Source organism: Anopheles merus, chromosome X (genome assembly GCF_017562075.2).
Source record: "Anopheles merus strain MAF chromosome X, AmerM5.1, whole genome shotgun sequence".
Lineage (NCBI taxonomy): Eukaryota > Metazoa > Arthropoda > Insecta > Diptera > Culicidae > Anopheles > Anopheles merus.
Window position 1 is genome coordinate 5,961,490 of NC_054081.1, and position 16,490 is coordinate 5,977,979.

Consider the following 16,490-nt stretch of genomic DNA (forward strand, 5'->3'; position numbering starts at 1 on the left):
GCGCCAGGGAGCATGCTGGGGGGTGCTGAGGGCGCTTGGGAAAGTTTGGGCGCTTGGGAGCAATTGCCAGCTCCCGGCGGCGGTAGCCTTCCCCGTCTCCCCTTTCCCCGGGCTCGGGGGCTCATACGCCGTGTGCGGTAATCGCAGCAAATTAGCAAACTTTAAATGAAATAATTTAATTGCTGTTTATCGCTGTTGAGCCGTGTGTTTTGCGCGCTCCCTTTGGAAATGCGCCTGATGCGTAGGCAAGCGCGTGCAGCCACGGGGAGTGATTGCGAATTGCCCGGCCGTGCGGGAGGTGGGATGAAAAAGGGGGTAAAACAGAACGCTTCAAAGTGGAAGGATAGCCGGGGATTAAATTACGTCTGTTGCACTTTTGCTAAAATTCGACTCCAAAAAAAAAACAAAAAACAAAACTTCCATTAACTATTCTCTGTACCCACTTATGTAGGCGCTTGAGTGTGTGTGTGTGTGGGTGTTTTACCACATCATTTTCATATCCCATAATGTCAGTGCAAAAGCGTCGATAATCGCTCGCCTCGACAACGCGACAACTATGCTGGCGCTTCGTCAACTGCTTCGCTTCAATTCCAGCACGCGCTTGGTTTATGTTCCCGTTGCTTATCGCATCAGTCCATACAGTCGCACGCCCCTCGCCAGGCAGTCAATCGTACGCGGTTTGACGTTAATGAGCAAGGTTCCGAGTGGCCCGGTAACGGCCCCTAATCCGGTCAATTAAATCTTCTCGATAAACACTCGCCGGCTCGACATGCTGCCGGGTGTAGCAGCGCTAGATCGTCCGCGTCGTGACGAGCAAGTGTATTGTTGTGTCAGCTAGCAGCGTGGGAGTCCACGCCAAAGCGCCACCGAACCAACCAGTCAGTCTGGTCGGCAATGTCCCTGTTTCGTTTGGGGAGGGTGATTTGTTTTATTTTTGGTTTTTTTTTCCTTCCCATGGTTTGGTGGTTTTTCTTTAGGCTGTTTGCCACTTGCTGCTATCCCTTCGTCTGTTTAGAGCGACTCGCCAAAAGAATAGTGCGTGCTGGCAAGCCACTGACAACAGTTGCTCCCCACCGTGGCTTAGGCAACAGCAGTCACATTGCAGTGGGGGCAACCGGATAGGGGAAGTAATCGCTTCTTGTTGGGCTTTCCTCAATCGACAGCCATCGTCAGGCGATTGTCAGCACTCCCAGCCGACAAAAGGGATAGTGAGTGGGTGACACGAAGAAAAAAATACCAACGAAATACTTGTTACTTTGTGAGGTGGATCGATCTAAAAGTTTTTAAAGTAAATTTTAAAGGAAGGGAAACATCTGACAGAAGAGTTCGATTCTTAGACCGTCTGTTCGTCCGCAGTAACGGCAACTGGATAGTTGTTTTTTTTTGTATAACTGCGTTACTAAGCGCCTCAAGGTATGCAATGCGCACAGTTTGAAATTATTATTTCCGTTGCCTTTGGTAACGTATGGCTCAGTCGGGTTCGTGTGACACTCAGGACAGGGTTAGAGGCATTCTTTTGTACCACACATTCTTCAAATGTATCAGACAGCATAATAATTAACACAGAAAGGAAATATTATCCAATTAATATACAAACACCATAAAAGCAAAAGTCTCCCTCCATGAGTTTTGGTTTACCCAAACGGTCATTTTTATTTGATAACGCTCAACCACTACTGACTGGATTCTACCATTTTCACTTCCTGGTCATTTAAAGCAGTTAACACTTTAAGTGTCATGGCTTTCATATGTGATAGCCAGGAATAATTGATTTGAAATCGTAATATCTTGTAACAGATACGGCGTATTATCATGAAATTTTGCAAAAAGATCAACAAATAGTTTTTGAATTTTGTAATGTATGCGGTTTTGGCAATTTTTTTTTCTTTTTATAGAATAATTTATTTATACCCATAAATGGTCGAAAATCGAGAATATACAGGGTATCCCAAGATTTATTGGTTGGTTCCCATCAATTTTTGGTGGGTTCCCATATTGTTTAGGTGCGTTCCCACGATTTTTTTTCCGTTTTCCAGAATTTGTTAGTCCAATTGTATTGATATCCAATCGGAAAATATCAATAAATTATGGGAACGAACCAAAAATCAATGCGATACAATCAAAACATCATGGGAACTCACCAAAAAATCATGAAAACTGACCAATCAATCGTGGGAAACCCTGTAAATGCAAAATAACTATTCTTTCGATCAATATAGCACTGCCTCATCTATCTTAGTTATAATGTGAGTTTTTAAACCATATAATGTACAGCAGATATGAGTTAAAATATTATCTAAATGTCAGCATACTTTGTTGACATGATAGCTTTTCAACGAAGCTTCCTTTTGAAATTAAATCCATACATAACTTTAAACTGTTGTTTTCCCGAATCAATGATAAAAAAAAATGCAAAACATTGAAAATACAATAAGAAATCAATCAAAATTATAATAAAAATCATTATTTTCATTATCCTTTAATTTGTTTACATTCAGTACCGCTTCCCTGAGGGCCATAAAAAATGTAAACAAAAAGAGCTTGGCACCCAGACAAAATAGACAAAAATGGACTCGCACTCAAAGTGTTAATCTTTGAGCTCTACAGTTGATTTTTTTTCTCAAATATTTATTTGCAATTCTTGTGATATATTTTCAGTTCTTTGAATGTTTTGTTTGATTAAAAAAAGTCATCCTGGTGTAAACATTGTCTAGAGATATTATTAAATATAATTGTTGTTTAAAAAAAAAACAAAAAAACAAGTAATATTGCACAGTTGTGTTAGTGCTTTTGTAATGCAAAAGAACGGCTATATGAAATCTGCTTGTTGACATTGTTGACTTACAGACAAAAGTAGGTGCAGTATAGTCAAATGCACACTGTCAAAAATTGATGTCTTAAGAGCCAACATTAAGCGGCAACGACTGTAAACCATTGCTCAAAACTAATAACAAATGAAAGCTGGGTTGCATTGCATACCTTCAGGCGCTTGGAAAGGTGTATCGAGAACAAATGTTGGTCCTTTTTGTTTCTGTTTTCTTATAAACTCTCCCGAAGGCCATTTCTATAGCATTTTAAGGCCCAATTTCAATCTAAGTGCGTCAAAAACCTCGCGATTGGATCCAACATCGAGATAGGGTTTCATATGGAGACTAAAAATCAAAACAGATCATGCAAACGGTAGCAAAACTCGGATCAGGATCAGATACTGTGAATCTGAAAACATTGCTTGTAATTTTTAAACAGGAACAGGATAATTACTCGAATGTTATTTCTTTATAAACCTAAACAACAACAACTGGAGCGATCCATCAATACAAACTCTTCGAGTAAAGGTTGTATTTTTTTCACGGGAAGTGACCAAATTCCAAATTAGTTCTACGAAGGTAGACACACTGAAACAAGCAAAGACATACCTCAGAAGCAAGCTTGGATTTGGGGAGCGTAATACCTGGATCGGTAATTGCTGAATTTTGCAAATTCAAATTCACAACTGTAACAAGGTAAGGTACTCGTCCCACCAGTCGTCATTCAATTTGAAGCAAAACAACCCCATTCGTAGCCCAGCGTGTGACATTGATCGTTCCAGGGAAGGCTGTAAGCTATTTTTGCTCCCTGCCACCATTTCCCCGGAAGCTCCAGAGGTCCTCGCAGGGGGACACATCTTACACGCGACTGTCAAATTGGCCACATTTGTATGGCTTCAGCCTGTGCTGCCGGTATGAATCGGCGTGCGGGACTCGTGCCGTGATGCTGTGCAAAGGGTGTGAAGCAGTTGCGAGATCATAATTAATATTTCCAATCGCTGACTTTTGATGGGCGAGTGCCACATGCAAAACCTAATCATGGGACGAAATTAATTATTTCCCGCGCCGCTCGTGGCAGGCGACTGAATGCGGGAGCGAGCAAATTTGCAACGCTTCATCGTCATGATGGCATCCTTGCTTTGCCGGCTTTAACATTAACTGGTTTATCGATGCTGATAAATAATGTATGAAAACGCCGATTGCGGCTAGCTTATGCATGATTTCCGCTCCGGCTGCAAAACGGAAAACCCCTGCCCTTCCGACGCACGCGAAACCGGTCACCGAGCTGCCTGCGTAACGCTCGGTGCATCCGATGCGGGCGACAGAAGGATTTCCCTTTCATTGTCAAGCAAATCGGCGTGCCTGCTATCCATACGCTCGGTTTTACCGTGTGTGTCCCCGCCTGGGTGTGTGCAATGAGCCGTGCCCAGCTGGCGCTGCCTGTTCTGCCCGTTTTCAGGCGCTCACGGTGAATGTTAATGAGTGTGCGGTCCGCGAGCGGGTCAGGTGAGTGTCGAAAAATGGTCGTCGTTCTGTGCGACGCATCGCCAGTACAGCACCGGAACTGGTTTTCTGTCGTTTCTTTTTTTTTTTTTTGACTCACGCTCACGAGCGGCGGCGGCTGTGATAAGCGCTAAACCGACTGCGATGAGTAACGGACTCGTGCGAGCGGGAGTGTTGTTAATGCCCACGATGGGCACGTACTAGCGCGTGAACTATTGCGGCCCAATGGAATTATTTAATTTCAACCCAAAACATAGTTCAATGAAGCCGCCCGTTTTCTTGAGGGGAAACGTTTTTTTATGTTTTTTTTTCTGGTAATTAAAAATATTTGTTTTTGTTCGGATGCTCTGCACGTTTCGGTGAGTTAGGTTCACATTGGGGGAATGAATCATGGTATCGCATGCAAGCAACATTAGAACTAAAATTATGCTGCTGAGTCCATGCCCGGACTATCCAGGGATTATCCAAGCTGGGAAGCTAACCAGTAGCTGGGGATTATCCCATTGGATAATTGCGTATACAATAGATAAAAAAAAACTTTTCTTCGCAATACTTATGATCTAAATAAAATTTACTGACTCACAAAATTAACAACTAACACAACAAGGAAACATATGTGTTATCTTCCATTCCGAAGTGTTGAAAACGAGCTAATTCAGCGCAATTTTGTGATTGAGCATCGTTAATTGAGTTATTCAATGGTTAATTTAGGTAGAGAGTTTTTTCGGGGTTTTTTTTTTTAAATATACACACACATGTCAACACTCGAACATTCGAAGACGGTGTCTGACATTATTGTTCGGTCCCACCAACAAAGACGGATGACGATCAGAACTGAAACGACAATGCACCACCGAAATGCAATGCTCAAGCAACCAATTTATCAATTAAGAATATTAGTGCGAGATAAAAATGTGCAAGACTGTAGTCGTGCAAATGATCACGCCTCAATCGGGCCAGATAACAGCTCACGGGGAACGGGCAGAGCATTCGACCTGCAAGCTAGCAACATCCTCGGTACGCTGCTGCTTGGGAGCGGATTCTGCCGTTAAACGGTTCAAACCGATCGCGCTCGAAACCGCTGCTGTCCGGGGTTGCACTCATCGAGATCTCAGGTGTTACAGTCGTGAAAGCGTTATAATCGGTCCGGTGCAGGGGTTGTGAACCTGTTATAAACTGCTGTGGATGATAATTTTGCTTTTTGTTACTGAGAGACTATGGAAGTCTACAAAACAATTTTTTTCTGATTTTCTGTTTATAGCTCTCATAACGTTATACCACGAAGCTGTTATTTAAACATTGATATCATCAAACCGGTTAGCTTCATTTGCTAACATTTTCCGATTTCGAGTTCTGAAGAAAATCGGAATCCAATTAGCCCGATGCGGTGTTTTCCCAATATTGGTTTCTATCGGTCAAACAGAATGCGTTCCCTAGAATGTATGCCGACAGTTGAAAACAAAGAAGCAGCAAAAAAAATGTAGGTTATTGATTAAAAAAATATCATTGGACATACTTAAAATACCCATGAAATATCTTGTTGGTTAAAACATGCGTTATTACATCTCAAAGCCCGCGTTTGAAGGATAAAATCCATCCGAATATCGAAGTACTTAGCCGTGTACGATAAACGCTTAAATGACATTAAATTTCTGTTTTTTTTTTTTTTTGTATCAACTACAGAAGATCCTCGGCATCTGCGTTTAACCGGTGGCTCCAGTGACTCGCCCGTTGCACGTCGAAAACTCACTACGTGAAAAACTGTTTCCGATATAACGTATGAAAAGTAAATAAAAGCTGCTTCCGCGGTCCAAACAATGCTAACAAAACAAATTATCGCTATCAGGTAGCACAATTGCACACATTGCTCCAGTTAGAGGGACTGTTTCTGGAGCATTCAACGTTGCTATAGTTATGAAAGAGTACGCTCAACGTTCCTCTTTAAATGGCACTTCTTTCTTGCCGTTGTTCTAATCCCGGCCAGGCCGCTTTGGCATGGATCGCTGCTACCTCGCCCTTGTCCTTTATCATACTTCACATTCGCCGCACCATTTTCGTCGCGCCGAGCAGGTCGCTTCTGCAGTGAGTCAGCCGAAGACCGCTGCTGAACCGTTGGCGGCCGGCTAAGAATCTCCCATCAAACAAAAACAAAACGTACCAAATCTGGTGAAGCGATAAACAAAACCCCCATTATCAGTAAAGCACGTTTCCCAAAATTACATCACACGTGCAGGCACCATTTAACCCCTTTCCGGTACCCTGTCAGGCTGATGACGCATCGGCCGACAAGAGTCAGAGGGCTCGCACGATTTTCTTAGTAGTGAGATGAGCACCCCTGCCCGAGAGCAGTTGCGACGAGCGCTGGAGAGCACGAGAGAAAGAGAGAGAGAGAGAGTGATGCATGGAGAGTAAGAGAGCGAGAGTACGATCGTCGTAAAGCACGGCCGCGACGATCGACCGCTCGATCTACTGCTCGCTCGCTCGCTCTCTCACTCTCTCTCGGTCTCTGCTGTTGAAGTATTTAATCGTTGCAGGCCAATGCGTCGCTACTAGTAGATGCGCAGTGATCGGAGAGGTCGAAATCGAAGTCGAACGCCACCCCGTTCGCAGATCCCTCGCTCAAACGTGGTGCGGTGGTAGGGGGGACCGTTGTGTGCTAGAAAATTGAGGCGGGTTACGGGTTTTTTTTTTGCGCGCCCTAGCCCAACGTTCCGGTAATTTCCAACGCGTTCGCCAATCATCGTGCGTGTGCCAGGTTACGCGATACAGATTGGTGTGTGTGTGTGTGTGTGTAGTGCTTAGTGTCTCTCCGTGGGTGAAAGTGTGCCCTCCGTGGGAAGCTCTGTTTGCTCAAAACAATAACATCCGAAAGAAAAAAGAAGCAGCAGCAGCGCGTACAGGGTGAAGGTCACGTGTTACAGCCCCGACCACCAGGAGTGGAGCGAAAGTTCAAGCGGCTACCCCTTTCCGAGCACCCGTTGGGCCCGACCGCGATCAACCCAGCGCCGAACGCCCGTCGACGATGGGTCGCCATCACCTCAACCTGGGGCTGCTCCTGCTTACCTTCCAGCTGGGCATCGTGTCGGTAAGAGCGTGCGCTTGTGTTTACCAGTGCGCTGTCGTTGTTGTGGCTGTGGTCCAGATGAGATCACGGTGGCGCGATATCAATTTCGCCGATCGCGTTTGACAGATGTGTCGCGAGCGACAACGTCTGCTATCATGCGACCGGCGGAAGAGGGAACAATCCCGACGGTGGTGCGTGATAGAAAGATGGGCACGAGCTAATGTGGAACGGCTGCCCAAAATCGGTGCCCGGATGGCGAATTGTTGTCGTATGGGCTGGTTGCTCAACGCTAAAAGTGACAGCCCTAGCGAACGCGTTCGGTTTTTGGCAACTGTGGATGACGTCACGCCGGTGTTGCGTGTGGATGAGCGTGTTGCGTAGGTGTGCCGTGCAGCGTTGTTGTTGTTGTTGTTGGTTTGTTGTTCCTCGCACACAAACGCGTTTTGGCACGGGGAAGGCTCGCTGTTGTTTACACATATGGTGCGGCCCGTTGAACGGAACTAGTGTTGGGAATCCCGCTCAAGCAAAGGAACGGTGCGGAACTAGTTCAGCTTTGGAAAGGAACGGAACGTGTCGCTTGGGTGCAACTTCTATTCCATGCTCTGCTTTGACGCAACAACCGTTCTCGGTCAAGGCCTGCCTGTACCACTGCTAGTGGGCCTGGCTTTCGGTGACTCATTGATTACGATTAGCAGGATAGTAGGTGCCACGAATGCGGGGTCTGAGCCCATGGCGAACATGTTGTTGAGTGGTTCGAGCAGAAGACTGTACCACGAAACCGACTAAATATGTTAACTAAACTAATTATTTTCAACACGTTCTTATTTCAACACACATTGTTCGATGGTACAGCCTGGCACAAAAAGTAAGGAGCTGTCATCCGGCTTGGGGGAGCCGCAGTAAACATCCTAAAACATATTACTTATTTATCATGTTTCATTGTAACTCCGCGACATGATTTTTTTTATTTTATAATGTAAACAAAAGGATGCCATTCGAAAACAACTCAAATTGAGGATTTTTTTAGTTAACAGCATCGGTATCACTTCGAAGCTGTTTACACCGCCTACGAAAGTCTGACATGACAGATTCACAGTATGCAACATTCCCTCAACCGATTGAACTACTCCATTATATTTATGACTCGAAACCCTGTAATGTAGCGGCAAAGAACGGAACGGAACGATTTTGTAAAAAGGATCCGAACGGAACGGGCAACAAACAGAACGGAACGTTTTTTTACCGGGTTTGAATCGGAACGTCCAACTCTAAAATGAACCCAACTGGGTCTCATTTTTCTGTCTCTGTCTCTCTCTCTCTCTCTCTTTCACTGTGAATTCATCTCATCGTATCACCTATGGCACAGCTGATAGAGAGTGGAGAGATGCGTGTCGAACCCTTCCAGAGCAGTGATCGATCGAACCCATCCCACATTGGGTCAGTAGTGAAGGAGAAAGAAGAGAAAAACGCACCGGCCGGTGCGCGCTTTGCATGGGACTGGCCCGCGCCGCAACATTCATCCTACCACACAGACACACACACACACACACACGCTGATTAGCGCTGTATACAGCTGTTCCGTGTACGATCGCGAAAAAACCTGAAGCCAAACAATCTGCCCGCCTTCCCACGCCGCTCACTGTGCGAGCGGGACGGACCGGGCCGGTTCACCGCGCTCGCTCGCTCGCTCGCTCATCCGAACCGATCCGATCGATCCGGACCCGATCGAGAGCGAGCGCGCGCGCTCGCAATGTGCCTGTGTGTGTGTGTGTGTGTGTGTGTGGTGCGGCGCAGCAAGCGTCCCGCACACGGCAGAATGTAAAGCAAATGTAAACGAAACAAAATAGAGGAAAAAAAAGCACTCGCCAATATGACGCAACAACAGACCGGGCAAGCTCGCTACCGGACTGGCAGAATAGCCGGACCTCGACGGTGCACTCGCTAACTCGCAGATCGTACAGTTCGCACCTTCGCCGTGATGCGAGGCAGCAGCACTTGGAGCACGTGAAATTGGGGCTGGCGAAATGAGTCACGGTGCTTGCGGGGGATAGTGTTCTTTTTTGTTTGTTTGCGCGAAGTTGTCGCCTTTTCATTAGCCGTTAAAGCGGAAGCACCTAGCACTAGACCTAGAATGAAGCCATTTAGAAAGTGCCAAAACCGTAAAGATTGGAAAATATTCATAACTCAGGCACGGCCGTGCCCGCTCCTCGCCGCCGGGGCATCGGAAGCGTGCCGTAAACTTTTTACTAGTTGTTAAAACACTCTCCGACTCCGACGGGCTTTAACGACGGTGCTGTTAAAGTCGGTGCCATGCCGATACCCTTAAACAAAACCCTCTCCCCTCCCGATCTGACTCCCCCATTTCGATGAGCATAAACCGCGCACACAAATTCGTCGGACTTTCCTAGTCTTTCGCAACACCAAACGAACCTGTGGGGGGAAGTAAACATGTCTCAAATAAAAAAAAAGCGGAAGAATATTAACGACCCACTTGGTGGGGTGCCAAAACGGATGGTGATGGGAGTCGCGACCAGTTCCGGTGTCTATTTCGAGTCCTCTCTTGTTCTCTTGCACTCACTCTCTCTCTCTATCTCTCTCTCCGCCGGCCACCTTCCAGACCTTTGTGTTCCGGATATGTACGTATCGACAAAAAAAGGCGGAATAGCGTGCATCACTTCCGCATCAGCGACACACATACAAGAATGCCGTAAGCCCGGGTAGCCATCAGGGAGATGGCGGAGGGGTTCGGGAAATCCCAGCGCAACATCAGCACCGATATATGTTGATGGATGTGCACGCGCCACAACGCTCCCCTCTCTGCCATTCCTCTCCTCCCTCTCCTCCTTCCTTAAACACCTGTGGGCCCGGATGTGTGTTGATGTGTGTATCTCTCCAAAAGCTAGAATTGGTATGGTGGTTCTGCTCTATGCTGTTGTTATTGTTATTGCTAGCAAGAGTGCTCTCTCCCTATTGAATGTGGTTCTGGTGAAAACAGGTTGCGCCTTTGTGTGCTGGTGCTGCTGCTACTAGCTTATTCTGGTCGTCAGTGTGTACGTATACTTAGGGGATAATTGGCGGAGCGCGACTCGCCGGGGGAATAAAGGACGGGGAAATTTCAATTGAGTGAGATGATTGACTGGAGTCATCATCCTCCCATACACACACACATCTTGGCAAGCTGCTTTTTTACTACCCTCAACACACTAGAGAGCTCTCTTACCCAGGTCGGTATATCTTTAGATAAACAACCGAACATGGGATGACGTCAGTCAAAGAGACACACAGCCGTATTTTTGGAGTCTATTATTAAAAGGTGTAAACAGCAACAACACACCTTTGTGTTTGGGATCTGTGAATGATACTACTTCGTAAAAGGAAGAAACTCCAATGTCGGATCCTTCCGTGTGCCGATTTGAACCCACAACGGGGCGACCCGGTGTGACCGTTGTTGTGCTGTGTTGTCGCAACGGCTTGACGACTGTACCACGGCGCCGGCTCGATCGCAGCAGGTTATTGCACGTTAAGGTTCATCAATCAAAACACTCTCGTCACTACGCCGCATTCTGCGCGTCAATATAGATTACCTCTCCATTTGGTTGCTTGAGGCCCATCTTACATGTGGCTCTATCAATTCAACGCGGAAACTATTGAACCACTCCCGATGCGGGGGGAGTGCTTTCATTTAGCAAGAAGAATGCGCTGCTACCAAGCGCCCCCCCACGGCGGTGTGATTCCTTGCCGCAAAACTTGCGAACGTAGAAAACATATTCCATTCATCGCCTGCTCCGCCAGTGCGCTCGCTTGCGGTATAAGTAGCTGACCATCGGTGAACCATGGCGTTCACCATCCCCTGATCGCCAGTAGATGCAGAAAGAAAACAAAAAAATCGCACAATCTGGATAATCGCTCGAGCCTCGTTTGCATAAGCATGCAGTGCGAAAGTGCAAGCAAGAGACGAGCACGAAACCTGCCCCACTTGAACGCGGAGCGCACCGGTCAAGGAGCAAGGAACCGGGCAGAAGCTGCAAAAGATGGAAACTACATCCGGCTGCTTCACCATTGCGAAGACTGCGCGAACAGAACAGAACCGCACAATCGACGAACCTGCCGGGCCCGGCTTCATCACCGCAAACCATGACCTAGCGCAAGGGCTCAAGGGCGGAAATTTAGAAGGAAGCTAAGCCCCCTGCACCCCACTCTTGTGTTTATTCAATGAGCGAAACTCGCCGGCGCCCGTTTAAAATGCGATAACATCATCTCCCCCGTATGCAGCAGCGCCGCCGCCCTTTCGGACGCGGAGTGGGCCATTCAGCGCAACGAGACGAGCTCGGGCGATGATGGCGACCCCGAGCAGCTTGAGCTGGATGAGCTTTTGGCTATTTTTAGTACCCGTTTCTCTTTCAGGTGCACGAATTTATGCACTCGCCAAGCGCTACGCTGAATTCTGGGACTGCTTCGTTCAATCACATTACCGTCTGGGTGATGAGGGTTTTGTTGGTCTTCTTTCGTTCTTCCACTGGCTACCCGGAACAGGAACGAAATGGGATGACCGTCAGTCCACGGATGCAAAAAGGTGAAACAGACACTCCGAATTCCGTTGCCCATTGGTGTTCAATGTGGTGTGTGTGGTCTTACCAGAAATTGAATCAGCACACCTGCATCTCTAGGACGTACTCCAAAATTTTTCTTTTGCTCCAATGCCGACCTTTGCTCGCCCTGGGTTTGGTTGGTAGGTTTTCATGCTCGCGAGTCTTCTGGGACACGAAACTAAGCAAATTATTAATCAATAGGGATAGTTGATTACAATAGTTGTACAACGAGCGGGAGCGAGGGGAGGCTTAAATTTCAATTAACCGCAAACCGCCGGCCCACGGTACACGAGCACCGGCGACCTTTAGGACGCTTAGGGCAGCAGCGAAGCAAACGAAGAGTTTCAAATACAATACAGGGTTTTCCAGAAGCTCTCATAGCTGTGGGACACTTTGTTGCGTCCTTCTTATTTGAAATTAACTCAATGTAATCGGAATTGGACTCTATAGCACCCTTGTTGTATGCATCTAATAGGAATTTTAGAATTAGGAATAGATGAAGTTCACTTCCCATAAGAAAGAGTCCAGGCAGTGTCCCACAACTATGAGAACTCATGGAAAACCCTGTATCGGGTGTTTGCGGGAAAACTCCAAACACTGTGGCACACTATGGCAGCTACCAGGACCAGAGGGCTACCACATAGACCTTCAAAGCTGCCTGTGCTTTCGGAACACACATAACACAGCACACACAAAAATGCCACGCCGGGAACGGGAACGTACGCTCCGGCGGGAGTCATCGATAGTGAACTTTGACATTTTTCCAAACTTTTCACACTAAACTACCGCCAGGTGGAATGCCGATATCTAGCGGACCGGGTGCACCTGGTTGGAGGTTGGGAATGGGTGGAAGGACCGGTTTTTTAACGCATCCGGAGGTCGAAACTGGAGCATGAGTTCCGCAATGACCTGCGAGTCTGGGAACTGGATCACGCATTCCTAATCAGGTCCGGAAGTCATCGTTGGTTTGTGTGTGTGTGTGTGTGTGTGTGTGTGTGTGTGTGTGTGTCATTTGTTATTCATGGCCAGTGTCAAAGGGTACCGGATGGACGTCATTGCATGTGTATTGTACCTGGTTCGGTATAATGCAGCGCAGCTGATAAGCTCTGCCTGGCTGCTTGTTTTAGCGTGCGTGTGGACCTGCCTAGTACCGCCAAAAGTGTGCCCTACCTACTGCCTTCATTCATTCATTCATTCTACTTCCTCTCCTTGTTCTCTGCCAACACAGCTCCACGCCAGCCCGCAGTCGTACGTGCCGCTGATACGCGATCGCGCAATCCGCGACGACGACATGAACGCCAACATCGAGCGCATCTTCCGGAAGGACTTTGGCAAACCGACGCAAACGTCAAAGGACGGGCAGAGCGACGAGGTGGAACCGTCGCCGACCGAGCTCGTTGCACGGGCGGTAAGTAGGGTGGAACAAACGGCAAAAAAAGAAAGTGTAAACACCTTCCCCTTTTGATGGTCTCGTTCTTTTTTTTTTTTTTTTTTTGTTGCAGCACCCGAGCGGCGGCAGCACGCGCTCGAAGCAACCGATCGACAAGAACGAGCACAGCCCGCTGCTGTACGTGGTGCGCGACGCCGAGGGCAAGCTGGTGCCCAAGTTTGCCGACCCGCCGAAGGTGCCCGTGCCGGTGCAGCCGGCCGCACAGGAGCAGCAGTCCACCGACAAACCGTTCGAGGAGGGCGACAACTACTTTCTGAAGCGTATGGCGGATCTCGGTAGCCTGCCTTTTGATTCTGCTTTTTTTAACCTTTTTTCTCGTATTTTTTTATTATTATTTATGCAGTCAATGAGCTCTTTACGAACGATCCGGGCAAAATCACGTTCGAGAACGGGTCCTACCCGCCGCACTATCCGCGCGCCACGATCGACAAAATTCTGCAGAAGAATATGGACAAGTACGCGGACCTGTTCGAGGGCAGCATCAAGCGCGAGCCGCTCTCCACGCGTGTCGATAGCGAGGGCGACAAGTATCTGTGCAACTCGATCGCGCACACCGAATATCCGACCAAGGTGAACGACTACATGATCGTCAACATGGAGAACTTCTTCCAGTCCATCTCGTACGAAACGTGCAGGTAGGGGTTCGGGGCTACGGCATGCGACCGCACGGAAAAGCTGCCAAAATACTAATTATTATTTTTCTTTTTTTTTTTGGTTGATTGCAGCAATGTGGGCGGCAGATGCAGCAACAGCCACACCGGCCACGGGTACGAGCTGAAGTGCCAGCAGACGTACCGGACGCACAAGCTGTTCAGCGTGGCGCCGAACGCGAACAAGTTCGATCTGGTCGAGGTGAAGTTCCCGTCCTGCTGCAAGTGTACGCACGTCCGGGTCGCACCGTAATGATCCCCACCCACAGCCGGGAGAGACAGAGAGAAAGAGAGAGAGAGAGAGAGAGAGAGAGAGAGAGAGAGAGAGTGAAAGGAGATGAAAAGAAAAAAATGCCATAACACGGGACGTGTGTGTGCGCGCGCGCGCCACATTGCCCCTCGTATCGTAGAATTAGTTGAGCGCGTTTTACATGTGCGCGCCGGACACTCGGCTCGGACATTCCGGCCTTGACTTGCTGGCTAATTGTATCCTTTCGTATAGCGGTTACTACTGTACATTACTAATACTACTATTACTACTACTACTACTACCACACATATTCACACCCACTCACGAAAACAATGAGTGCTCTCGAAACGGACTCGCATCCACGCTTCGCTCGAGCGAAGCATTTCTAATTGGGCAACGGGCAACGAAAACAAAAAACCCCTCCCCAGGGACCACTCCGGTCCATCAAAGACAGCCCGAACCACCAGTGACACAGGCATTTAGCAGCGCAAACCCCCGGGCGCATTGCGATTTTAGGCTTAGTGACGCGCGACTACCAAGTTTTGTTTTTTTTTTTTTTTTGTTTTCTTCAGTGCATGCCAAATATATAGCAAACTCTGTGTTTTTATGTATTTTTGTCCAACAACAACAACAAACAACAACAAACACAAAGAGCGTGCGTTTTGTACTTCTACGCCGAAATACCTCCTCGACAGAAGGCTGCACAACCTGTTGCGCACAGCGTATTGGGACCGCAGTTTGCAGCGGCAGTTTCGTTTGAAATCATTAGCCCGCGAACGTGGTGCGCTAATGATCGGCGACTTGATTGGCGGGAGGGGGCCGCAATAGCCTACGCGGCCGCCTGCCCCGTACAACTCTTTCGCATAAAGACTGGTACCGAGTATCCGTTCCCCGCAAACGCCTGCCCGACGAATGCTTTCCCTTACTGCGCGTGGTGTGTGGCTTTAGTGCTGCGAAGTTACGGGCGCGTATGGAGCTGAGCCTAGGACCGAGCGTCCGCCGTCCGGTGCGACATCCGGTGCGTGCGGAAGCTGCAGACCCACTGGGGTGGCTGCACTTGCCGAAACACCGAAGCACAACCCGAAGGCAGCGGCGAAGCACAGGGCGCATGTCCTGTCCACATTCAAATTGCGAGAAAGGATACACCGGCTGTCGTCCGCGGCAGCTGCTCGTAGATGCTGTCAGTTTTGCTATAAAGCAGAATTATGGCAACACATTTTTGGTGGTGGACTTTCTTACCCGCATCGAGCAATTTATGGCAACTAGCGCCATTGGCTCTTTTTTCGCTCCATCGTTGCTGCGCTTGTCGCTGCACAGGTCTGCACATGATCGTGCCTTACTTGGAACTGGCAACGGAACGGATAGGTAGGTTCGGTTGAAAGTTTTGTTTTGAATGTGATGAGTCGGGAGTGGACTTCAAATGGCAATACACTGACTCAGTACCAACGGTTTCCTATGAGATGAACGGGGGGGGGGGGGGGGGTTCCGATCGGACCTACCGTTCCAACCGAACCTACCGAACCTAACTTTCCAGCCGAAACTACCGTTCCAACCGAACCTACCGTTCCAACCGAACCTACTGTTCTAACCGAACCTACCGAACCTAACTTTCCAGCCGAACCTACCGTTCCAACCGAACCTACCGTTCCAACCGAACCTACCGTTCCAACCAAACCTATTGTTCCATCAGAACCTACCGTTCCATCCAAAACTACCGTTCCAACCGAACCTACCGTTGCAATCGAACCTACCGTTCCTTCTGAATCTACCGTTCCAATCGAACCTACCGTTCCGATCGAACCTACTGTTCTTACCGAATCTACCGTTCCGATCGAACCTAGCGCTCTGACTGAACCTACTAATTCTACCGAACCTACCATACTGTTCTGGTGAACTTACTATTCCGATCCAACCTACCATTTCGATCGAATCTACCTCCTAGGTTCATAATGTTTAACCTAGTTGCGATCGTTCCGTTTAACGTTCGTTTAAGGATCGTTCGAAAAGCTTGCAGCATCTGTACAGGCTTTGCAGATTTTTTTGTTTTATCTTGGTATCTGGCCAATGATCTGTTGGTTCAAAATGTTCGTTACGAGTTTGAAACAACCAGATCATCAGCATCGCACCAGAAAATAGCAGATCTATTTATGTTTGCCACTAGTATGCGCTGCTAGCGA

At 47.9% G+C, this 16,490-nt stretch overlaps 1 protein-coding gene across 1 annotated transcript; it reads left to right on the top strand.

Moving 5' to 3' along the window:
• Positions 1-6,844: 6,844 nt before the first annotated feature.
• LOC121589440 lies at positions 6,845-14,924 on the top strand. The gene is made up of 5 exons (XM_041908379.1): positions 6,845-7,395; positions 13,192-13,371; positions 13,466-13,673; positions 13,757-14,048; positions 14,139-14,924. The coding sequence occupies exons 1-5, from the start codon at positions 7,333-7,335 to the stop codon at positions 14,314-14,316; spliced, it is 921 nt and encodes a 306-aa protein (XP_041764313.1). The 5' UTR covers positions 6,845-7,332; the 3' UTR covers positions 14,317-14,924.
• The last annotated feature ends 1,566 nt before the right edge of the window (positions 14,925-16,490 follow it).

Bases quoted from the DNA above. Each gene is read 5' to 3' on its own strand.
- LOC121589440 (XM_041908379.1), top strand. From the start codon at position 7,333: ATGGGTCGCCATCACCTCAACCTGGGGCTGCTCCTGCTTACCTTCCAG. The intron at 13,372-13,465 runs GTAAGTAGGGTG...TTTTTGTTGCAG, and splicing joins CCGAGCTCGTTGCACGGGCG to CACCCGAGCGGCGGCAGCAC. The intron at 13,674-13,756 runs GTATGGCGGATC...TTATTTATGCAG, and splicing joins CGACAACTACTTTCTGAAGC to TCAATGAGCTCTTTACGAAC.